Raw genomic sequence first — 25,029 nt, forward strand, 5'->3', positions numbered from 1 at the left:
TTGACTCCAGAAGAGTTCATGGTGGACTCAATGACTAAGGTGCCCAGATCCTGTGGCAGCAAAACGAGCCCAAATCATCAGCCCTCTACCACCGTGCTCTGTGCTGATATACTTTATGGGACATCAACTCTTGGAAATTTGTCTTCACTATTTTCCACTTGTGAATAATCTTTTTCACTGTTTAGAAATGACGTCATAACACTTGATGGGCAGCAACAATTGCTTCTCTAAGATCACTGCTGATGTCTTTCCTCCGTGGCATTGTGGTAACACGCACCTGAATGCTCCAGCAAATAGCCAAAACCGCTGCTTTTACCTTTCACTGATTTTCAGTGAATCCAATAAAATGTAGAAGCACTCGGTAAAATAACAAACTGGTGGTGGGGAGATTGCAGTGAAACAGAAAATATTTCAATTTTTCCATCACCCAGGCTATGATGGAACTGCTTTTAAGGGGGACTGAATAATAGCAGCATAGAAAGGGACTTGCTCCACAATAACCTCGATTGTTGGACTGCAAGAATCAGCGCTCACAAATATGTAGATTTGTTTTTCAAGTATGTTTGTAATATGCTGCAATTTTTAGCATTTAGCGGTCAAATGTTAGGAAATGGGCCGATTTTCAGCAGTGGATTGAGATGTATATATTTGGTGCTATAGTGAGTATTTCCCTCAGCAGGATGCTGTATATGTAAGACTGTGCCATGTAAACAATATTTGTGTTCATGATATTAAAGGACCATGTCACCAGTGCAACCTTGTTGCTCACTGATGTGCAAATTGTTTTTGGACAGCAATTGAGCTCTAAGGCATATACCGGTAAAAAAAAATAAAAAATGTGGTAGACTTTGAATACTCAACAGCACACACTGTAGATAAAGGAAAATGTTAGGATATTCCTGTTTTAGTGGCAAAATGTGATGGGTAGAAAAGTAAAGGCACCTTGTTTACCAAAAACCGGTGTGGCATACTCGAGAGAACAGTCAGTGCGAAGGAGTACCTTGAGATATTATCAGTGCCGCGGTGTAATGAAATCAATGAAAGTGTCGTCTTTTCCGGGAGGTCATGATTTGTGTGAGCCGCTGGTGCTTGGGAGAGGCAGCACAGGAGCTTGTTTGTACAATGGCTGAGAATTTGTGGGTGTATTGAAATGACATTTCTCTGCAGTATTAGGGGAACAAAGAGCGTGCAATAGTTCATGAATGACACATTGTTTCTCTATTCCCTGGCACAGATTACACAGTGCCTCTACATTGATGGTTATTGCTGCTGTTTTCTCTGACTTATGTCTCATCTCTCCACCCTCTTTATCCTCCTCTCTTCCTCTTCCTACACCTTGGTGCTTTTTTTTCTCCACCCACTCCTCCATCTGTATGTTTATTGTATACCTTCCCCTCCGCAGGCCCCAAGCAGGAGATGATCTATGATTTCTGGAGGATGGTTTGGCAGGAGAACTGCTTCAGTATTGTCATGATCACAAAGCTAGTGGAAGTGGGCAGGGTAAGTTTCCCTTGCCTTTGTTCTCTGACCCCTTCAGCCACCTGTGAAGATTGATGGAGGGTATGTATTTCTGGACCTTCCCCCATCACTCGCTATATATCAGAGGAGCTGCTGGGCTCTGTTTTGTGGGAGGAAATGGCTGCTGCTGTCTGATCATGAGTGATCACCTTTTACTTTGGTGGCTGTGGTTCAAGGTCAGAGCTTTGATGTATATGAAAGCCAGTGGTGGAGTATTGTGTCCTGTTCTGTAAACTATTACCACCTCAGCCGGATACCTTTCCTTCAAAATGTATAAGTTGCAAGAGGTAACGTTTTTAACATATGAAGATACCAAAGAGAGATCTGCAGTATCAGTTATATTAGATAAAGAAGGCTTCATGCTTTATATTACAAATTAAGGAGGCATTCCAACAACTGAGCACAACGCTCCATAGGTTAATTACGATATAGTGTTCTTAGTTTGATAACGGCTGTGTACATCCATCACTAAGTGTGGATTACAAGCAACTGTCTAAAACCGAAACTAATCTGAAAGATTAGTTTCGGTTTTAGACATGGTTAACGGACAGGAAGTCACTGTAGCATCTTACACATTATTCCAAAAATGATAGCTGCGGTGGGGAGACAATTTAAGAAATGACCTAAGCTTTACTGTTCTGATACACTTCATAAATTCTTGTAGACAGTACATAAATAAAAAATGTTTTATCTTATTACATTTTATATCAGTAAACTACTTAGGGTAATTTGGTTAGCCAGTTACACAATTTGCTTCCATGGTGATTTGTAGCTGTCAGTGGTTATCATTGTTGGAAAGTGATTTGTTATGTATCCGAGTTAGATGACAAAAAGTGTAACGAGTTACAGTTTTGATGTATTGTTAGGCTCATCTCAACTGCTTTTCCAAAAAGTGAGTTGTTTGCAGCCGTGTCTCATGCTGACTTTAAACCATTAGCTTATTTAGCTCATGCTAAATGTTTTGTTACTCAGGTGGTATTATGTTATTTTTGTCAGAAAAAAATCCCATTAGTGAATTACAGAATCCCATTAGTGAATGTGATTTTAGCAACAAAGCTAACATTGGTTTTGCTAGTTTGCAAAACTGGGATGCTACCCAGCAATAACTAGAATTAATATTAAATGTTTAACTATGATTGCATAACACCTCATGAACAGCTGAAATATGTTTCTACTAGTCAGTTAGATGGTGCACCCAACGACAGGCAGAAAGGAAGGATGATGCTAGTATCTTAGCACTAGCTACACAGATTTTGACTTCTTCTGTGTTTTTCCTAAAATTTGAAAGGCTTCATGAAATTGTGATTTAAAAGAATGGAGTCATCTTTAAATCAGTTTTACTGTCAATTTTAGTTTTGCAGCAGTTTCTATTAAAAAAAATGTAAAAGGACAAAAAAGGCCTGTACAGTTAAACATACCCTAACATCTAACCCTTTCATGTGGGAAAGCAACTGCTACCTTTGCACAGTCCACTGCAGGCTTTTTTAAGGCGTTGTCAGTGAAAAAAATAAGGCACGTATTTCTCAGAAAATTTGTCTGCTCCCTGAAGCAGTTGAAAATGTTGACATGAGGTCAGCAGTAGAAGAAAACGTTGATGCAAAAATACTACATAAGCAGAAAAGTGAAGCAGCTGTTTCCCCCTTAAACAGTACAGTGGTGGCGACAGGTCCGGGATGGAGAGTTGTGCTGTATTTCTAAGAGTATGAAATGCCCAAATAAATCCTATCAAAGCAGGTCCTCTCTAACTTTGATGTCAACATATTTATGACTCACATTTATAATGGAGGTGAGGGCAACATTTGTAGCAAAGGACAGAGCAGAATGAAAACGTGGTTTGTATTCCTCGTGGAGGTAATGTTTGCTGAGGGGTGTTGAGATAAATCAGCTCAAAATTAATGTAAACATTGCTGAACTTTGTTGTGTGTCCAGATGAAGTGCTGCAAGTATTGGCCTGATGATACGGAACTCTACGGTGACATCAAGATAACACTACTGAAGACAGAAACCCTGGCAGAGTACACTGTGCGCACCTTTGCTATGGAGAGGGTGAGTCATCCTCTCATTATTTTTAATGTGAACCCAGAGCAGATCTACTGTGCAATGTGTGCCCAGCTCTCATTTACTTTCAGGTTTGTTTAATTGGTTTCTGTTTGTGAATGCCTGTAAAAACGTCCGTTCTTGTTATAATCATGTTGCATTAAATTTGATTCGTTTTCTCCTCTAGAGAGGCTACCCTGCCAAACATGAGGTGTGCCAGTTCCACTTCACCTCCTGGCCTGAGCACGGTGTGCCGTACCATGCTACTGGCCTGCTGGCTTTCCTGCGCCGGGTCAAGGCTTCCACTCCCCCTGATGCTGGGCCCGTGGTGGTCCACTGCAGGTATGGAAGTCCACTTCCGTTGTGATAATGAGCTAAACACCTAACAGCTGTAATTATTCCAGCCTCCGATACTCTCTTTTTATATTTATATTACTATATATTTGTCTGAATATATTTATATATATTAAAATGCATGTAATGTTCAACACATTGCAGTAAACTTAGCATGTTTTCTATATCCAGAGTAACAGATTTTGATCCTGTAAATGTTTCTACAGAGAGCACAACAGTAAGCATGTTTACATGACGCTAGAAAAAAGAAAGTTATTGTGTTATTCCAACCAAAACTTGACTTTCAAGATTCACGTCAACGTGCTAATTCGAACACCAAGGTGATACAGTCGGGGGGCAAAACACTCAACTAAACTCAAATGAACCCTGTGGATGACGACTGTATTTTCTTATTAAAAGGTTTTCATTTAAAAAAGAGATGGAGTGCAATTTTCTGACTGCTGCTGTTGTATCTCCTTCAATAAACGAAGCTAAAGACCACTTGAATATGGAAGGATTTTTATCAGACTAAGTTGTTCAGTTCATTTGTGATCTGAGAACCACAGTATCTGCTCATGTGTGATTGGAGCATCCGTTTGAAAGCCAAGCTGCTGTAAAATCCATCTGCTTATTGGGAAGTGTTCAGGGAGGCATCTCATAACAGGCCATCTGTATAAGCAGTAAACTTGATGTCCATTCAAATTATTTAGTAACCACTGTCACTTTGACAGTTCATCAAGTTTGTGGAAAAGACAAGGGAATAATTCCATCATCCCCTCTGCAGCACTACTGTCTCTACCTGTGTGTCATTATAACATGCAGTACATCGCAGTCCAAAAATCCTCTCAAATTAAAGTGCAACATGACCTGCTGTCTGTCGGTAGAATATGAGCTCCCTTGATAGGTTCATGTAGTGCTAATGATGCAACATAATGACCGGAAATGTCATATCGTTGACTTATCTGTCAGTGTGAATAACAAACATTTCTGGGATTAGTTGTAAAAGTCCAACCTCGAACTTCAGTCGGGAAGGCTCCCCAGTTCCATCTTTCAAGAAGGAAGAATCAACAAGAGAAAGCACAAATGGCTTCAGTGAGAAGCAGCAGCGATGATGAAGAAACTGGTTTCTGTCATTGTGCAATCTCTAACACAGTTATTTAACATAAACAGGCACTTATTTCACTTTCACACCTGTGCTTCAGTTCATTTGGTTCAGAACAAGTTGAACCAATGCTCATTAGTTCTGGTGTGGTCCAATTCCAAACTGACGAAAAGCTGAAATGAAGCTGATGAAGTGAACAGCTTTGTCATGCTGCTTCATCACTGCCACCACATGGACCCAGTCACGGCCAGACGATGGACTGGGTGAAAATCTGCATCGTTTACACTCACAGATAAATTTACATCTCGCTGTAATTAGTCTGTTTCGCACATGTCAGAGGTGTTTGGTGCAACAGAGGAAAAAACAAACACGACTGTTAACACCAAAACACTGGCACGCTACTCGCACTGAATTGGAAAAAAAAAACTAAGGTTGCTTTTAATAGCCCGGTACAAAGAATGGAAAATGCTAAAGATTAGACGATTGATTTCTGAATTAATTCATTCTGATTCAGTTGGGGTTCATTTAAACTTTTTTACAAAAAAACAAGATTTTGTTGAACAAAACAGAAGTGAGCCTGCAGCCTGTTCCGTGGTAGCACATCAAAGAAATACAATGAAGTCCAAAGACTGTGTCTTTACTCACCAAATTCATTTTTTTTATGGGAAAATAAATAGTTTAATGCCACCAACTCACTCAAATGTAAAGACTGGATATATATAAAAACATAAAGTCATGTTTACCACAGTGCTCCTTCAGCTTCCTTTTTCATCATTTGGTAACTGAGGCTACTAACTGTTGGAAGTTTAAAAATATATGGACTGCAGGCAGGCCAAGCACACACACTCTTTGTGTATGAAGTCAGGCAGAAAGAGATCTGGTTTTGTTCTGCTGAGATAATGACTTCTTTTCTGGAAAAAGGCATCACCTTGATAGCAACATGTACCTCTTCAAAATTCCAATCTATACCTCAGGTTTGTTTTCCCCAAAAGCAGCTGAAACGTGGACTCATCTGAGCACAGAACACGTCCACTGCCTTTCTGTCCATCTGAGATAAGTCTGCGTTCAGAGAACTGTTTTTACCCAGAGCTGACATGACAATCAATCCTGACACCCTCACCTGTTAGCCATGAATCTGCTGATTACAGAATCTTCCAGAAGTGTGTTACTTGCATATTCTAACTAACAAATAACAGATTTTTATTACATTTTGGAAACATTTTGTAACGTTTTTTTTATTTTGAAGGAATAATCTCAGAATGTAAACTAGAGGAACTATTCTTTACGTGTAGAAGGGATGTAACGATATGGAAAATTTGATATCTCCATTATAGTGACCAAATTATCACGGTTAACGATATTATTGCGGTGTTCTTAATTGCTGTACAAATGTCCAAAATACACATTGAAATACGTTGAAATAATTTCATGAAATCTTGAGCTTTTTCTGATCATACTAAAACATTTGAAGCCAAAATCTTCTCAAAATGAAACTTTCATATTAAAGGGGCAAACAACTGGCACAGAAAGAGGGTTTATTTTGTCATTTTTTTAAACAAAATTTGTTCACATATTTTGTTCATACATAAGAAGTGTGTGTGTGAGAAAATGAGTGTATGTTCTTTTGTGTGTGTGTGCGTGTGTGTTGGGCCAGTGAATTAAATTGACACAGAATTTTATTTAATTATTTTAAGTATATTTAAAATATCACCATATGTTCTTCCTAACGTTAGTGAACATGTTTACATTATATTATATAATAGTAGAATTAATGACATTAATTTAAACATAAACATAGAATTTTACCGCTTATAACCGTTACATCCCTAACTGTAGTCCAATCTAAGATTCCTTCCAGCTCACGAGTCACCGGCCAAACTCTAATACGATTACTTCTCCCGTTCAGAACCTGATTTTTACATTTGTAGAGTGTGTGTGTTTTAGCAGTCTCCCTGAGCCTTTTAACTTTCAAACCTTATCTTCAATATTTTTGCTGCCGAAAACTGATGGTCACTGTATTCCCTGACTGTGTTTTCGGAACAAGAATTCTTATTATATTTGACCTTAGGCGGAGTATCTGGAGCCTTCCTGAAGTTTCCATGCTGAGACTTTTAATTTCAGTGCTATGCTGAGGCTTGTCAAACGCTCTCCTCTCTCCTCTGTAACAGTATGGGGGCAGGCAGGACTGGCTGCTACATCGTGCTGGATGTCATGCTGGATATGGCCGAGTGTGAAGGAGTGGTGGACATCTACAACTGTGTTAAGACCCTATGCTCCCGTCGTATCAACATGATCCAGACTGAAGTGAGTGGGAGGGGAGAAGTGTGAATAGAGGTTGTGCTGACAGGTTTGATGTTCACAGTACGAAGCAGCAGGAGTCGCACATCTCTCAATACTGGTATATTTAACCATTAATCATTTTTTAGGCTGAAAAAGCTTTGGAAGCAGCATTAATTTAAAAGGAACAGGTTCACATGCAATGCTTATTTGTATGATAAAATTTAACAGATTAATTAGTAAAAACTTATCTTATAGTTCAAATGTGACATTTAATTTATTTAAAGAGAAAAACTAAAGGGCAACAGAACAAGCATATAGAGGAACATATAGGTCAGCAACCCCAGAGACTTAATGTGTAAGTATATTACTCATATAAATATTAAAGGGGGTATACACAATAACTTCTAAAACTATTATAATTGTGTACACCCTCATAAAACACAGCTCAGTGTATTTGTAATGTAGCATAAGAGAGTACAGCCAAGCTAGGTCGACCTCTACAGAAAGAAATATGGATCCATGCAGGAGTTTTGACACCAAAGAAATCTAAAACGTCAATGCACACACTCATGGCAGAACACAGCTATGTAATTATGAGCCTGCTAGACATCAAAGAGACCAGGAACAGGCAGGGATAAGGACAAATGATGTCCACCAGACAGAAACGAATTTGTGGTGTTACGAGTGAGTGTGAGCTGCTGTGTTGATGTGTTGCAGATGTCAGCAAACGATTGCTAATGTTTTCTTCACCGCAAACTTTGCCATCATTAACAAAAGAAATGTAGTATAACAAGTTAGGGAGACTTTGTACTTCTGGATTGTTAATAGGACTCAATACCTAAGGATCTGCTGGCATGCTGTTAGTTGTATTACAAATGGTCACTAACGTGAAGCGGTGCTGTTTTATGATGCCAGAGATATCAGAGCAGCAGAGGGAAAGGATCAATTTACAGAGAAATGAAAGACTAATCAGACTCACAAACCTTAATATGCTTTAATAACCATCTCCTACCAAAGTAGGATGTTAAAAACATGTTCAATGTTTCATTTATTGTAGAATGCTCAAAGTTTATCACATTTTTTAAACTACAGTGGCCACCAATACTTTACTTGAACTACAGATTCTGTTTCGATGATGAGGTGAAATGTCCAAGCAATAATGTTCCATCTTTAATCAGTTAGCAGTAAAGATATCAATCCAGTCCCACGTGGTGCTGCTTGGTTGTAATGTATGTTTGAAAGTCAACAAGAGAAGTAAAGCAAGTCTTAGCAGCTTTCCAGGGTAACAAACGAAGTGAAGACAGCCTCTTGAAGACCCGCGGCTGTGCTCTGGCGTCTTCCCTCATTCATTTGATGCCTTTGTCAGCTAGCTCAAACAGGAAAGAGCTCACGGGTGTTTCTTGTTATGGAGACTAAAAATAACCATCATGATACGATGTACCAGTTCTTAAGGGTGCCTGAAATCTTTAAAAATGCTTGAATTCTAATGTAGTGTTTTCAAGGTTTGTAAAGTACTTTGAAACTGCTTAAAACTGGGATTCGACTTCTTTTGTAATAAATCGTAATTTGATTTAAGTTTGCTGTTTTGATGAATAAGAAGGATGTAGCGTCATTATTTTTCACGCAGTGATGTGGAGGCAGTCATCACCTCTCTGCCATCCCAGCAGTTTTGGTCCTTTTGATCAAAGGGATAAGGGGCACTCAAGTTATTGGTGGTTTGATTTTCATAGATCATGCATTGATTCATAGAGCATTCAGTGTGTTATTCATGCTGCGGGTTCCAGATGAGCTGGAGGCAGAACTCAGGTTGTTTTTTCAAACATTAAGGCCACTCGAGTCAACTCGAGTTGAGTTGTTTGGATTTTTACACATTTTATTCTAAAAGGTAATTCACCACAGCAATATCACCGCTTTAGTATAATTCTCTGTGATATTTGGTATATCCAAACTGGACCCATTGTTTCAATAATCAAAGTCCAAATTCAACTAAACTCAACCACAGTTGCATCACAAATGAAGAATTTGCACTGAGACAAGCATGAAAATGTCCTCAGTCACAGTATGCAGCAGATGACAGAGGGTGGAGCTCCTCTGTTAGAACTCAAAAGCAGCTGTCCTCTGATCTTCTTCATATTGGTGAACATTTTCAGCAATGTCTTCAGTCTTTTCTTCACCATTTTCACCGCGCTTGGGTTCAAATCGAATAGGCCGAACAGAAGTCACATTTATCCCTCTGTAGTGTCCAGAGATCGGGCCTCTCCAGCTTCCAAATATGATATATCACTACTACCCATAATGCACTGCGGTGTGGGCTACAAAAACAAAGACATCTTGAGTCATCAGATATCACATCTGTATAAGAAAAGCCATGATTAATCAAACATGCCATACAAGTCATTTTAGTCTGGGTTCCACTTAACTCTTCATAAATAATATTAAAACAAAATATTACGAATGTATTTGGCAAATACAACTTGCAGGTTGCTCTTAAAAACACAAAATCTGACCTGTTTAAGAGTTTATGATTGATATGTTTGGAATTTTTCTTCCTGCTAATAAACAACTATTTCTGTCCACTCTTTTCACTTTTTATCTCCGCCACCTACGGAGAAATATTTCTAGCTCTCCACTTCCTAAAGGTTCCTTTCACAAACTGGTTCAGGTACCTGTCCTTTTTTTACCCTCTTCCAGGCAAGGATGGCCTGCAGCTCCGAAACAGTGGGAGGGGCGTCACACTTCGCTTTGTTCACCAGCTGCTGTGACTCTCTGCACTTCAGTGTACTGGAGTTTGATTTTCTCCACAAACTGTTAGTTGCTTTGGTTTTAAAGTAGTGTCATCATCATTTTAGTGTCCGCTACGTACATTTCACATCACATTTCTCATTGATTGATGATGTAAAAATGTGCAACATTGTACAGTTGGAATGTGTACATTTGCAATATTGGTTTTAACTTTTAAGATATTTGTACAGTACAATGAAACAGTTTTACTGCCACCATTATTCGGTCGGCTTTCTGCACCTGCTGTAGCTACAATTTTTGTTTTGGTTTGAAATACATAAAAAAAAAAATCAATAGCAAGAAGAAGCTTTGTCATTAAAAAAAAAACTGTCAGACTGACATTAATTCAAGTTTAGTGTGAGCAGTCAATACACTTCCATCCTGCTTTAATTGCATAAACATGGCAGCTCATCATTCCATGTAAACCTTGCTTGATAGCAACGACCATTTAAAAAAAGAAAAGAAGCAGAGAAAGACATGAATTACTCAAATGAATAAGACTATTAAAAGTTTAAAAGAAAGTTATCTTCCTCACAGGTCTGGACCACAGTAGATACCAAAACAATAGTATTTATCTCCCTTTTAATTTCATCTTTTCACCTTTCAGACGCAGTCGAATGCATTTTTCTGCAATTACAGAACACATTAAAAATGAGAAATAAGTGTGAAAAGGGACAGTTTCATGCCTGTAATTTTGAATGTCTCCCCGCCTCTTTGATCTTTTGTTTGGTTGCACGTCAAAACAAATTTCCTAGTTTCCTCATTAATTGCCCGGCTCGTGATGTTATTTAAAATATGCTGTGTGGGCAGCGTGTTGCTCCTCTGATGTGTGTTTACGGCTCTTTTTCTCCATTTTGTTGACAATATTCTGCTTGAAAACAATGAGTGAGTGGGCATGATGATGTGAAGGCTGTTTGACAGTTCTGACTATTAGTCAACATTCAGCAGCGGTAATTAAATTCTGCATTGTTCCTCATGAGTGGGCAATTAAAAGTTGGGATGTTTTAAGCACAGCCATGTTTTTTTGTGCGATTCGGTCGAACATTTCCTCCCCCCGCTGTCTGTGTCCCAGGAGCAGTATGTGTTCATCCATGACGCCATCCTGGAGGCCTGTCTGTGCGGGGAAACCGCCATCCCTGTCACTGAGTTTGCTCTCACCTACAAGGAGCTGCTGAAAGTCGACTCTCAGAGCAACACCTCGCAGCTCAGAGAAGAATTTCAGGTAACACACATTTATCAACTTTTAGGAAAGGTTTAACATCACAGGGGGGAGGTGAGGGGTAAAGAAATAAAGGCTCCTGGTCATTTTAAGTATTGTTTCAGTTGGCATTTCTAATCTTTATTATAGGTTAACATGGCAACATTTTTCAATAAACACTGAGAACAAAGCAGAATTGTTCCTAAATGAAGGTGTCATTAGTTTTGCTTTTGTGTCTAGTTATGAAATACTGGACCAACTTGAAGGCAAACTAAGAAGAATATTCCTTAAAAAAACAAACATGTCGTCCCATATGAAAGCAGTCTCTCTCTGTTTTCTGACCCAGTAGAAATGTGTGACGGTGTATTTCTCCTCAGAGACGTTGTCTTTTTGTCGGTATTTCCCTCGTTTCGTCTTGTTTTGCTGCGTTTGTGATGTTTTCCGGCTTCTCGCAGAGTGGTGTGCGACCACATTGTGTCACACAGCTGGTATTAATACTGCATTTGTTGGAATTTGGAAACCCAGACTTCTTTACAACAATGTTACTGAAAAAAACTGTAAAAACAAAGTCTTCCTCTTTGTTATCCTTGTGGTTAAAAATGGTGTGATTTAAGTTCTTCCTCCTACCTCTGAGGTACGTTCAGAGGTACGTTTTTTTTATGTTCACGGTCACACACACACCAGGTATTATGTTAATGTTAATTTTACCTTCATCCTAAACAGTAAGTGCAAAGAACCCTTTTAAATTTTACCTACTGATGAGCTGTTAACATTTGACTTCAAACAAATGGCTTTTCCTGACTTGAAGGCTGTAGGTTTGAAACCTAACTGACCAGGTAACATCTGTTTTTTAATATTACGACTTAGTATGAAGAATGAATTAGCCGATAACTGAATGAGCCAAACCAAAGTGAAGCTGTGCTATCACAGGGTTGGACTCAGATCATCGTATGAACATCCATTCTGCGATTATTCTGACCTAACTATGATTCAGTCTATATTCCCACAGTGAGATCAGTTAGAAAGTGAATAGGTAGTCAGCACGAGAGCAGGTTAAAGTTGCTTTTCATTAAACATGGACGCCTGCGGCCATGATAGTTTAGTGTGTATGTTGATTATGTGATCTTATTGCTCTGTCTACTTAATGCCAGCTGTGTGCTATTGATTGGTGACCTTCAGCCAGAAGAATTAGCAGTTCTCTCCCCCTGCAGCACACATCCACTCTGTCACTGCTGCTCATGAGCTGTCCAATCAGACAACCTGCTCATGATCGCAAATAGTTGCCAAGATGCAATATTCCAGTTACAAGTTCAATTCATTTAGTCTTGATAAGTAGGGCTTCATTTACAACATGAGGCGGGTTACATAATCAGTTCATTTGAATTTCCACTGCTTCATAATATGCTTATTCATAATGTATGAGACCGCCTTCAGTGTGTTTTTATCTCTTTGGTGGTTTTGACCAATAATATGTGTGTTCTGAAGTCAGACTGTTACAGTTAGAACTGAGAGTACTTGTCTATCTTAGATCTCCTCTAATCACAACCGTTATTCTTAATGTTTCATTCATCTCTTCATGTGAAATATAAATACGTTCTCTAACCCGCATGTCATCCTTTCACAATCTTCCCTGCACACTCCCTCCTCCTCCTCCTCCTCCTCTCAGACGCTGAACTCGGTGACTCCTCACCTGGACGTGGAGGAGTGCAGCATCTCTCTGATGCCCAGGAACCGCGAGAAGAACCGCAGCATGGATGTCCTTCCACCCGACCGCTCCCTGGCCTTCCTCGTCACCAGTGAGGGAGAGAGCAGCAATTACATCAACGCAGCGCTTGCCGACAGCTTCCTGCAGCCTGCCACCTTCGTCGTGACGCCGCACCCGCTGCCCTGCACCACCACTGACTTCTGGAGGCTCGTGTACGACTACGGCTGCACTTCAGTGGTGATGCTCAACCAGCTCAACCAGTCCAACTCTGCCTGGGTAAGAGGAGGCCGATTCTAACACAGAGCGAGCAGACAAACCAGCTGTTGAGCTTGTGTTCATATATTCTGGAGATAGAATTCAATTAATTATTATTCTGCTTTTATCAACCTCAAACTTCCAAGTTATTAGCATTCCACTTTAATTTTCCATCACAGCAGGGTTGCGAGTTGTATCCTTACTTACAATAATTCACTCAACACTTCACTCAAATGGCTGGTATAATTTTTTAAACTACTGCCTGATAAAGAAAGGATTCGCTCTTTGTTTTTATGCATCAGAACATAACAGAAAAATCCTCCTCGCCGGGACTTGAAATGAGCTTGATACAGCTACAGCTAACATGTTACAGTGTTAAAAGACAGAAGCAGAGTGTGACAGAATAAGACCACCCCATGATCCAGCAGCGCGTCACACCACCTGGAGCAGCTGTAACTCGACGTAATTCTTTTTTGTGTGATGTCATCAGTCGTTGTGGAGGAATTTTGGTGCACTCCCTTCACTGAGGTTTGCAGCATTTGTTTATGCACAGCTCTCTTAAGGTCCTCCCACAGGACGAGCCCTCTCAGATTGATGGCCAGCAACAATTGCTTATCTCAGATCATTGCTGGTGCAGCAGTAAGAGTGTACTTAAATCTTTACACTCTACTGTTGTACACCTGAGGTTATTTTTACAAAATTTTAAGACCAGGAAAGGTTTTTTTTATGTCCTGATTAATACAACTTTAAAACTGAAAGAAGCTGTGATTCCTTTTCCACAGACTGACTGCTTTTAATGTGCTATTACTTTGCTATTGAGTCAGTGTATTGTATTGAGGTTCAACTTCTGCCACCAGTGCAGCTTTTCCTGTGAGAAATGTGTTTATTATCTAAAGAGGATGTTGGGAGAGAAGAGTGTCAGGGCCAATTTCCTACTAATTCCAAGAACTGCAAGGCAAGCAGTGAGTAGAGCTGTGTAAAAGATTTGGAAACAAAAAGCAGTGTAAACCAAGAAGATGTCAGGCTCCCATATAAGTCCTGCCTACTTAGCCAGCAGCCTCGCCTGTAAATAGCATTTCCTTGTCCCTGAAAATATCAAATAGCTGCTTCCTAAGCCTGGATATTTACAGAGAAGAGGGGTGATTTCACTGCTGAGTAGGAGGCAAAACACAGATTAATACCAGTGTAAGTGACACAGAATGATTGCAATAAACACAATAAACAAAAAGAGTCATGTATCAGTTTAATGTAGGGGCTGTTAAAAGTGCACTTAAGTTGTTAAACAGTGTCTGATGTCTAGATAAAACCATGGAGAGAAAAGCTTAAACAGATGATCATAGGTCTACATATGTAACACCAGCTTCAACCTGGTCAGATTTCCATCTTAAAATGAGACAGACAAGCACCAGGGGAGTGCTTCACATATGATGCCGACACTTTTCGCTGTCACCTGATTAATGGAAAGCAGAGCTTGTGTGAAAGAGCCCTATGATTAATAGTTGTTCCCCACCAGCTTGTAGTAGGGGAGCTGAGTTTGTCAGAAGGTGCTTTCAGACAAGGAGAAGCTTTTCTTAGTTCTTCTAACTGTTATAGAAAGGCTGTTAGTGCCTGCACTGCAGGAACTGGTGTATTTTCCTCTGGATTCCGAGAGCAGTCTAACCTTACATGCACTGACACACGCATGAAATGTCTGAGAAACCCTAACGTGATGATGTTGGTACACAATGTAAAATCCCGTTACTGTGCACCACGTCACCTAATGTTACTGTAATTACTGTGTCTTATATTTGACTTGTTGAAACCTGCAGAGACCCTGAAAAATAAGTGAAAATGTAGCTAGTGTCCAAAGAAAAACTTTGAGACACCTTCAGGAAGCCTGGAGAACTATTTCTCAAAATGATCGAAGAAGATCAAAAGAAATGAGAGCTGCCTCAGGACTTTGTTGCACATTACTGCACATTATAACGTATTGACACTGCAGGTCCAACACTTCTATTTCCTCGAGTGAGACCTGAATGTGACTGACAGTTCAGGGAGGAGGGGTCATCTGCCCTTTCACTGGTTTCCTGCCACCTCACTTCAATTCTGCGTTCACGCTGCCCATTTAATTTGCTGTCATGCCATTAACACGTCCTTATCGCTCCCCTCCATGTTTGCTCATGCGTAGGTTTGTTCTGCCGCCTCCCTATCGCCGCTCCGTCACCGTGTCATGTCTCATTCCTGTGCGACGTTTCCACCATGCCTGTCAGCTGCAGCCTGTCCTTCGTCCACTGTCACTCTCTTCTCATCTTCCTCTTCTTCTTGTCTGAAGCTGCCAGTGGATGAACAGTTCAGCCCTCCAACACATACCCGTACACACACAGTTTGTCCTGCTTTTCTCCTGTCTGGATGTATAAATATTTATCTCCCTCTTGCTCAATGTCACCTGTTAATACCCTTCTGTCAGTGTGTCACACTTATCACTTCCTACTCCAGGGTTGTGCTCATTCCCAAAGTCAGTACAGAACATGTCAGCACCGTTCCCGCGTGTTATTATCCCCCTTCTCCTGGCTTGGGGGGAGACATGCTTTTGAAGCAGTGATGATGGGAGACCTTGGCATTTAAGTGTGTCCAGCCCCTCAGCTTGCTTCGTTTGTCTGTTCCATGCACAACCAAGGTCTCTTACTCCATTAATTTATAATGTGCTAATGGTGATGATTGAAACTCATGAATATTTCACGCTAGGTGACTGTGGCATATGTGAAGGATTGTTCCCCATGATGAGTGGGTTGTTGTGTTTTTTTTGGCCCATTTAAATTACGGTTGCTATTTGTAGGTAATCATTGTCATTTAGTCTTAATTGTCTCTGCTGTCAATACTGAGGTGTCTTGTTACGAGCTTCACCGTCACTGGCTGCTGACATAATGATTTGTTCTGCCTCAAGGTAGTGTGGGCTAATGACTTGCTCCCATCTCTCCCCCTGTCAGCCTTGTCTACAGTACTGGCCAGAACCGGGGCTGCAGCAGTTCGGGCCTATGACAGTGGAGCTTTTGTCCAGGACTGCTGATGACGACGTGATCATCCGTCTCTTCCGGATTCAGAACATCACACGGGTAGGTCGACTCCCCACAAAGTGGGAAAGGACAGAGGTGCACAGCTGGCTGCGCTAACAACAAGGGTCTGATTCAATCGGTTATTTTAGATTCAAACTGGAGAGATACTGTGTCAGGTTTTTCCCTTTGTCCTTAGCTTTTCTTCACATCTAGCCAACATGCTCCCAATATAAACTGTATATAGAAGTATATATAGTATATACATAGGCATCTGGTGTGTTACATTTATAGCCAACGAGGAAATATCTTAAAGTCCAATATCACTGATGGCCACCTGGCATTGGCTCCAAAACACCTCTGTTTCCAACAAACTCAATTCAAAAAGCCTCAACTTCTCTCATAAAGTTAATACATTTTTATCATTTACATGACATACAGATCACAGGTAGTACGACTGGAGAGATATAACTGAGCATTGCTTTGAAAGGAATTGTGGTACAGCATTATCTTCTGTCCTTTCATAAAGAATGCTCTAGTGTTTTCCATGCTAAAGGAAATACCAAAGGAAGCACTGAGGCCCCTTTCGTTTGTATAGAATTCAAACAGCCCTTGTCATGGCTGAAGTTTACTTACTTCAGGTTTATTTCACTCAGTTGGGAGCCTACTTCTGCTAAAAAAGACCAAAACTCGAACCTCTCGAACCCAAAAATCTTGCACCTACACACAGGTTAAAGCCAGAAAAGAACTGCTTCGAAATGGACTGATTTATTGTTGGTGTTCTTGCGAGCAGTGGCACAAACCAAAACTGACATCATAGGACCTGGTATAGAGCCATTTGTTCTCTTCCCGAATTCTGTAACCTTTTGCACACTGAGCAATTTGTGCGACTGAAAAACAGAAAAAGTTACAGGGAGTCTTCAAGGTCCGTTGATATCTGGACAACTCATCAAAAAACAAAGGGTACAATTATTTCAAATGTTAGAAAAAAAATCTGCTTAAAACACAGAAGGTGAAACAGTGTGGTCAGTACACTGGTATGTTTGGATAATGTGCTTCCTGTATGACTTCCTCCAGTGCCTTCAGTGAGGCGATATCATTTTCTCATCAGTGACACCTGCTGTTTGGGATGAAAACTACAGCGAACCAGCACAGTTAGAAATAGTTAGCGCACTGTGTTCGCGTCACACTTTTCCTAAGTGATGACTAATGCGTAATCGCAGCGTAACTTGGGCCATGGTAGTTTTTTTTTTTATGCATTTTTTAATGCAAATCCAGGAATAAACTTTGTAACAAGAAAAAAAATATACAAACCTTACCACTCACATACTGTTACCTACATGGCAGAGGTTAACAGTCAGTCAGTCAAACAAATCACAGCTACTTTCCCGTATAGATTTTAAGAGCAAAGCTGGTAACCACTCTGGAATCATACAAAGTCTTAGCATTCTCTCTTTCTTCCTGTTCATATTAGTTCAAAGCTTAACAGTGTGATGAGTCTGCAGCTTCACTCCATTAATAAAGGGCAAAAAGTTACAAACACGACGGCATATTTTTTTGTTTTACATTCAGATTAAAGTGGCATTAAGATCTCCCTTTAACATTTGATAATGCCGACTTTAGACGTTGTTTCTGAATGGTTCTGAATTGTTATATGTGTTCGAGTTCACACAGCCTTGGCCTCAAATAAAAGTCATTTCAGAGCAGTCAGAAGACAGGAGAAGGAACTGTTAAAGCCACTAAATAAAACTGCATGAATAGTTTATTCCTCATCAACTACAAGCTGAGAGAAGAACCTAATAAAACAGGCAAGTAGCTCGCTAATAGCTAGCTTGAGTGAGTTTTCTGACATTAGTGAGAGTGTGTCTTCTTAGGTGACCCACTGTCATCCACCTCTGTGGAAAAATCTGGCTTTGTGTATGTCCACATGTTTTTGGCGTGACTCTGCAGACGGTGGATGTCCACCGTGCCTTCGTATGAGGAGGCAGCAGTATACCAGACACAGATGCTGCGGATTTTTACTGCGTGGTAGCACAGCGAGCGTTCTTCAGGTTGAAAGTGGGGCCTGGTAAGAAAGATAGGTCAACACTTAATGAAATGATGTCCAACTTTAAGCATAAACTCAGTCGCCTTGATATTGGATACCATCTCGGGATGGAGTGATTTTCGATCGGATCGTCTGTCTGCGATCGAATGATCTGAAGACGGGGCCGATTTCACATCCCTAATATGATCAGAACCCCAACTTGAGTCTTGCCTCAGCAAAAAAGTTTTGCAGTTCTGCGTTGCTGCTGGAGGCTGTTCGTTTGTTCCATTTAGTTTTTCGAGGGTTTATGACACCTGGTGCTGGTGTAATGATTTATATGGTGACCCAGGTCCCAGCTTGCATTTGTCCCTTCCAGCGGTTGAAATAATTTGCGGTATAATAATCCTACCTCAAACAAAGCAGCTGTATCACCAACATGCTATTTGCCACATATGGTCCTAAAACCTGTTTAATAAGCTTGTACGCTTCTGTTTGAGCAGTTTGTTGCTACTGAAATAAATCACTTTTACACTCAGCCAGTAAGAGTTAATTTGTTTTGGCCATATTCACTATTTGAGTAGAACTGGAATATTTGTGTTACTCTGTGTTATCTCGTACTAGTGACAACCTCAGTAGATGTGCAGCAGTCTCCTGTAGGTGCTGCACATCACAGCATCTAGTTTAGCTCATCTGTTCATGTCATTGCTCCTTTATCTGAGAAACCCTCTTAGCTCCCAGTGACCTCAACCTCCCCTCACAGTGGCTTAAACTCCCCTGTTACTGCCCTCATGCCCCTCCCTGTCCCTAAAGAATCTTGACACCATGTCAGAAACCGTTTTCACGTGGACTCTCTGCAGGATCAAGAGGAGACAGACACCCCAGAGCAGGACACCAATAGACTCTGTCCCAAGAAGGTATTCTGTTGTGCTGTAGATATAGCCCCCAGTAGAATAAGGAAATTACCAGGTAGAATTAAAGAAGATGCACTTCACACCTAAGGCGTTGTTAGTGGGGCTTTTTTCATTAGTTTTTTTTACATACATGCAAAATGTCCCACACTCACACAGCAGCACATTTACAGTATGAGTAAAATTTACTGTTTGAACCCTACTTGTGGGAATATCTAAGAAACATTTTTTGTTGGGGAGAAGTGTAACTGTTTAATGTTAATGGTTAATGAAAGACAAAAAAAAAAGAAAGACAGATTGCTTGTAATGTTCCTTTTCCCACAATCCATCAAGCTTCCACGTCTTCAGTCTTATTGAAAGTGATGAACAAGTTAACCAAGAAACCCTCAAATCTGCGTGTGCTGGAGGACAAAAGTGAGAGAAGGGAAAAGGGTGTAATTTCAAATATTACTTGTCTGAAACACAGATTTTGGAGGAGCTCTCTGTGATAGTTTGGAAACCAATTTGCTGAAACTGTATTTTGAAGAACAAATGCATGTTTTCTGCCTGTCACTCATGTTAGTAAGCACTGCATCAGCGTGCTCTTTCAGAAACATGTAGGCGTCATGTGATCCACTGATTGTTTCGAGCAGCGTGTTCAGCCTTTCTTTCTGTTCCTTCCAACGGCGTCGATTTTAAACTGTTCTCCTAGAAATGAGGACGTTCAAACACTATGCAGAATCTAGCGATCGTAGCAGTAACTATGTGAAGATGTGAAGCGTCATATTGGGACTGCTAACGCCAAAATGGTGATCGTGACTCGTAGACTTAATGTATTTTAGCCTAACAAATTAGATATGATTTAAAGCAGATAATACTACTGCTTAAACAGTTGTCATATCTGGTTAGAAACTGCTCATACCTTCGCTATTCAACACCCCTCCTTCCTCCTCAAGATGGACTATATGACTTGTTAAAAGACTCTTGAGAATGATGTTTGGTCTGATTTGGAAAAATTCCTGAGTTGTCCCTCCCTCCTCCCAAGTGTAGGGTTGGCAGTGCACAGGACACGCTGTATAAGTAGCTTTTAGATGCGACAAGGTTTTTTTTGTTTGTTTCTTTTGGAAGATTTCTTAGTCGGTTCGACTCAGAGTCTGACCCCCATTCTGCTTATGACACACAGAACGTTGAGGCACAACAAAGACACGTCAGTGAGTGTGAAAAGGGCTTAAATTTCAGGGGATAATGAAAGATAGTTGCAGTTTCTGGACTTCAGGGATCCTTGCTTTCAGTGGTTTTTGCTACGTTATTACTAAGATTTGGTCATTGCTTTTTTGCGGTAAAGTAGTTTTGAATGCATCACTGTGATGATGGTTTGGACTTGATCAGTTTTAATGTACCTCTCAGTGCAACATTTAACAGCCCATTAGAAGTGAAGAACAGTTGCAGGACTGGCTGACAGAATCCCCTCTGGTTGATAACCAGATAGTCCTTCAAATAAGTTTGTGATGTGTGAAATATATATGATGCGTTCCATTGAAAACATTCATCATTTTCTCATTATGTCTCCCATTACTCTCCGCTTTTCCTCTCTTAAGCTTCAGGAAGGCCAGCTTGTGCTGCGTCACTTTCAGTTCCTGCGCTGGTCCCCGTACCGCGATGTGCCCGACTCCAAGAAAGCCTTCCTCAGCCTTTTGGCTCAGGTCCACAACTGGCAGAGGGAGTGCGGAGAGGGACGCACCGTCGTCCACTGCCTGTGAGTCTGCTTTCACCTCCAACAAACGCTTCTCTTCATCGTTGCACAACAAAAACTAGCTCAGCCCAACACAGCCTGAAACACCAGCCAATCCAGGTGACAGTTCATGAAGCTGGTGACCTCACCGCTGACAGTAGAGACAGAGCTGGTACTGGTTTGAAGAAATTGAAATATCACACATATTTTGCTTTTTTGTTTTGTACATTTTTAGACTAAAACGTGTCAAACACTTGACACTGTAGAGAGTTTAAGCATAACTCAGTGTTTATGTTGACCAGTAATGACATGATCCTTTGAAGCTCCAAAATCTACACCCCCAAAATTTTATAAAATGACATTCATGAATATTATCAAGTCAGCAGCTTTTCAGGAATTGTGTTCCTCTATGAAAAGCCTGAGAAATAGCTTTCAGAATCTCCTCTGAAGGCTGGACGTTTGAACATTTAGAACTCAAGTAGACTGTTCTAATAATCTATACTGCATTGGCATTGTCCACTATTCATCTTGCCTCTGTAATTTAAAAGCTTGCCATGGTTACACTTGAGAAAGTCTTTATTCTCCTCCTTATGTATCTTTGTGTTATCGTGCCCATCGTAGGTCATTTTGCTCTTTGGAGGTCAGTGAGACATCTCACATTAGATTAAATCCCAGCTCCGGTATTTTAATGAGGTCTTTATTCAGATATTCATCTTCAAAGTCTGCCGGTTGGCCTTTTTCTGACAGCATCCTTGATCTGTGCTCAGTCAAACTCTGACATTTCACACTGTAGTTCCCCCTCTGAGAGGCTGTCAGAGCTGCTGTACCATATCTTTTATTAGGTCATTCATGTCTGTACACCCCTCTTCTGTGTCTTGGTGTGTGTTTTTGTCCGTTTCTTTTGGAGCAGGAATGGTGGCGGTCGAAGCGGTACTTTCTGTGCCTGCACCATGATCCTGGAAATGATTCGTCACCACAGTTTGGTGGACGTGTTCTTTGCTGTCAAAACACTGCGCAACTCCAAGCCAAACATGGTGGAAACAATGGTGAGCACCAGAAGTCTGTATGTCTTTACTGCAGCACATTAGCTCATACTAAAGCACTGACGGGAAAATTGAAATGAACTCTCTCCAGATATACAGTATTTTACCTGTGGCTTCAGTTAGTCCATATTAAATTCTTGTTCTGTTACAGTTGAACTTTTATCACAATATTTCACATTTTGCATTGGTCAGTGCATTCTCTACCTATATCCAGGTGTAACTACCGTATGTTCATTTGTTAGTTTTTCATCAGTTCAAGCAGTGATCAGTGGATTTATTGCAAACACAAAGACCAGCACAGCTTTCCGCAAAGTACAGCAAACTTTTAACACCCTCAGAGAACCATCTGCAATAATGCCACCGACTCTTAGGTAGGCCTGGGCGATCTGGCGGGAAAACTAAAATCCCAATTTTTTTTACAACACCAAACTCGATCTTTGTGACAAAAATAAATAAATAAATGATAAAAGCATAGTTACCTGTTGGATTTTTTTACTTAACTGCGCACCTCATTGGACTACTTTTAAACTAAACTACTTTTAAGCAAGCTTTCTAGAAATTTCAATGTCCAATTTTCCAGGAACCTAATCTTTTCCCCTTTGTAAAAAAAAACAAACATTCTTTGTAAAAGGTACATTTCTCTGTGGGTACCGCAGTACGTCATTAAACTCTCCTCAAAATAGAAATAAATGTGCCTGGCTTTGGTAACTTTGTAAATTTCTTGTGGTGGAAGTTAAAGAGAAAATTTAGTTTTTAAAGAATCACTAATTTAACAAAAATATCAATTTATAACCCAGCCCTGCTTTTAGCATGCTTCTAAATCCCTGAATTACTCCTGTGTACCAAGTTGTTCACTAATTCAAACAGTTCTAGTTGTGTATTCATTAATAGTTCAATGCATGGGACAAAGAAACAAACCAGTTCAAGCTTTGTGAGTGGTATTATAATCGCTACAAAGCTAGCAAGCTACATAGCAAGCTAGATAGCAAACTACCTAGCTAATGGTTTAGGAAAAGCAGCTGGAAACTGGCCATAATATCTTTATTCAAATGTCACAGGTCACACGTGAAGCACAATCAACTAAAACATGACCACAGCTATCTTTCCAGCTCTTTATTAGAGCCAAAATCAACATTTACTCATTTTCAAGAAAGAAATTAGCCAACATTTATTCAATGCCAGGTTGAATAAAAAAGCTAAAGCAAACCTGCTCCTTCCACATGCTTCCACTGCATGTGTTACTACCTCGAAACCTCATGTTCATTATGAGCCATAATGTTCATAACGACCATTCTTAACGTCAAATGTATGTTTTCATCCCTAGTTTTTAACTGAGCTGTTGCTGTATTTGTTTTTTACCACAACTGATCAGATGTAGGCGCTATCCAGCGTTAGAAAGTTAATATTTGATACCGTACTGTGACTCTTGTTTCTCCTTTAAGATAAGAACTTAAGATGCATTTTAGCATTTAGTTAAATAGAAGGTCTTAGAATATTTCAGTGTAACTTTTCACCTGTCTGTTAGATAAGAAACTAAATCCAAGAGTTGCTAAACACATTGACTAATTAACAATCTGCATGTCAGCAGCTCTAAAACATATAAATTAAGTTTTTTTTTTCTTTGTCATTAAAACTTAGACATAAGATATGACAGATTGTGTAATGAGTTTGTTGCATATAGAACTAGCTGTTTCTCATGTCTAGCTGTCGGTAAAACAGCAGAGGTAAATTCTGCTCGTCTTAAAGCAAGTGTTACGTATCAGAGACTAAGGCAGATGTCGACAGAGGGTTGAGGGAAACTGAATGCACCAAAAATTGATTTACAGCACAATGTCTGATCTTAGTCACGTGTTGAAAACCAAACTCCCGTTCTGTTCCCAGGAGCAGTACCGGTTCTGCTATGACCTGGCCCAGGAGTACCTGGACTGTTTGGAGTCCAGATAGCACCTATCTCTGTCTTTTTACCCCTCCTCAAAGAAAAGGTCTGGACCCTGGATCCGACATCCTGGATCTTCGCTCCTGCCTCGTTAGTACTTAGACACAGCTCTTGTTGTTGTCATTTCCTGGATGAAACATCCCTAAAGGATGATTGAGAAAGCTCACTGGACAGCTTGTAACATACTACTAATGACACCCTTTTGCTCAACCTCTGCTTTCTGATCCAACCCACACTCCTCTGTGCCAAACCAGATGACTCTTCCAGAGTGAAGTAGACTTTTTGAAGAACACTGTCAAGGCGGCATGGCTCTGTGATATACTTCTCGCCAACAGGATTTAAGAGCTCCACTGTATCCTGCCTTACTATGAACAAACCCTGAAAGGGAACTACATTTGATTCCATCCACAGGGTGACGTTTTACGTTTGTTTGTAACACTGTAAATGGTGCAATCTGCTGTTAGTGAACATCCCATGTCATATTGTAATATATTTGAACTTTATTGTGGATGAGGGTGCATACTGGAGTTTAACTGAGGGTGAAAAGGAAAGTTGGACATGCTGTATATGTACAGTGGATTTGTCTCTGACCTAATTTCTCTTTATTTATTCTTTCTGTATATAGGTTTTTCTTTTCCTTCTCTGGGGTGTTTTTAGATGTTTTCAACGTCTTACCAGTGTGCCAGTCCATTCTGTGTCTGTAAATGAGTTTAGGGTTCAGCATCTGCATGCCCAGTCTTAAGTGTTTCATTGCAGTGTGTGCTTCTGGGTGGATTCTGCAGCGTGAATCCCTCTGCTACTCATGAGCGAGTGCCATAAGAATAACCACGTGTTGCTGTGAGAGTACGGCAGAAACCCGTTGCTTTCTAAGTTTGTATTTATTCAATGTGTTTTCTTTTCTAAATAGTGTATAAAACAGAAAAATAAATTGAAATATAGTTACTTAAGAGTCATGCGTTTTGAGATGATTTTTGTACATCTCACAAGTGCAAAGCAAGATCATTGAAATGTGACTGGTCAAATTGTTTGTTTCTTCTTTTCATGTAAAGTTCCCTGAGATTACTTAAATTGTGAAATGTGATCTAAATAAAAAATATTTGAAGCTGTTCCCTGTATCAGCAGAGTCTCAACAATAGATATGGTGCATACATAGACCATGTTAAACGC

The 25,029-nt window shown here is 40.2% G+C and overlaps 1 protein-coding gene across 2 annotated transcripts in view; it reads left to right on the forward strand.

Annotated features, from left to right (window-relative positions):
• Nucleotides 1–24,968, forward strand: part of ptprua (protein tyrosine phosphatase receptor type Ua) — a 204,567-nt gene extending 179,599 nt beyond the window's left edge. For both annotated transcript variants that reach the window (XM_072370575.1, XM_072370576.1), the window contains 10 exons: nt 1,403–1,500; nt 3,448–3,564; nt 3,743–3,897; nt 7,159–7,294; nt 11,124–11,273; nt 12,916–13,230; nt 16,176–16,301; nt 20,750–20,907; nt 21,794–21,929; nt 23,808–24,968. In XM_072370575.1, the coding sequence (XP_072226676.1) occupies nt 1,403–1,500; nt 3,448–3,564; nt 3,743–3,897; nt 7,159–7,294; nt 11,124–11,273; nt 12,916–13,230; nt 16,176–16,301; nt 20,750–20,907; nt 21,794–21,929; nt 23,808–23,870 (1,454 nt within the window). In that variant the 3' untranslated portion in view covers nt 23,871–24,968. The remainder of the gene's footprint in view (nt 1–1,402; nt 1,501–3,447; nt 3,565–3,742; nt 3,898–7,158; nt 7,295–11,123; nt 11,274–12,915; nt 13,231–16,175; nt 16,302–20,749; nt 20,908–21,793; nt 21,930–23,807) is intronic.
• The last annotated feature ends 61 nt before the right edge of the window (nt 24,969–25,029 follow it).

Source organism: Leuresthes tenuis, unplaced genomic scaffold (assembly GCF_036924035.1).
Source record: "Leuresthes tenuis unplaced genomic scaffold, fLeuTen1.0.hap1 SCAF_18, whole genome shotgun sequence".
NCBI lineage: Eukaryota > Metazoa > Chordata > Actinopteri > Atheriniformes > Atherinopsidae > Leuresthes > Leuresthes tenuis.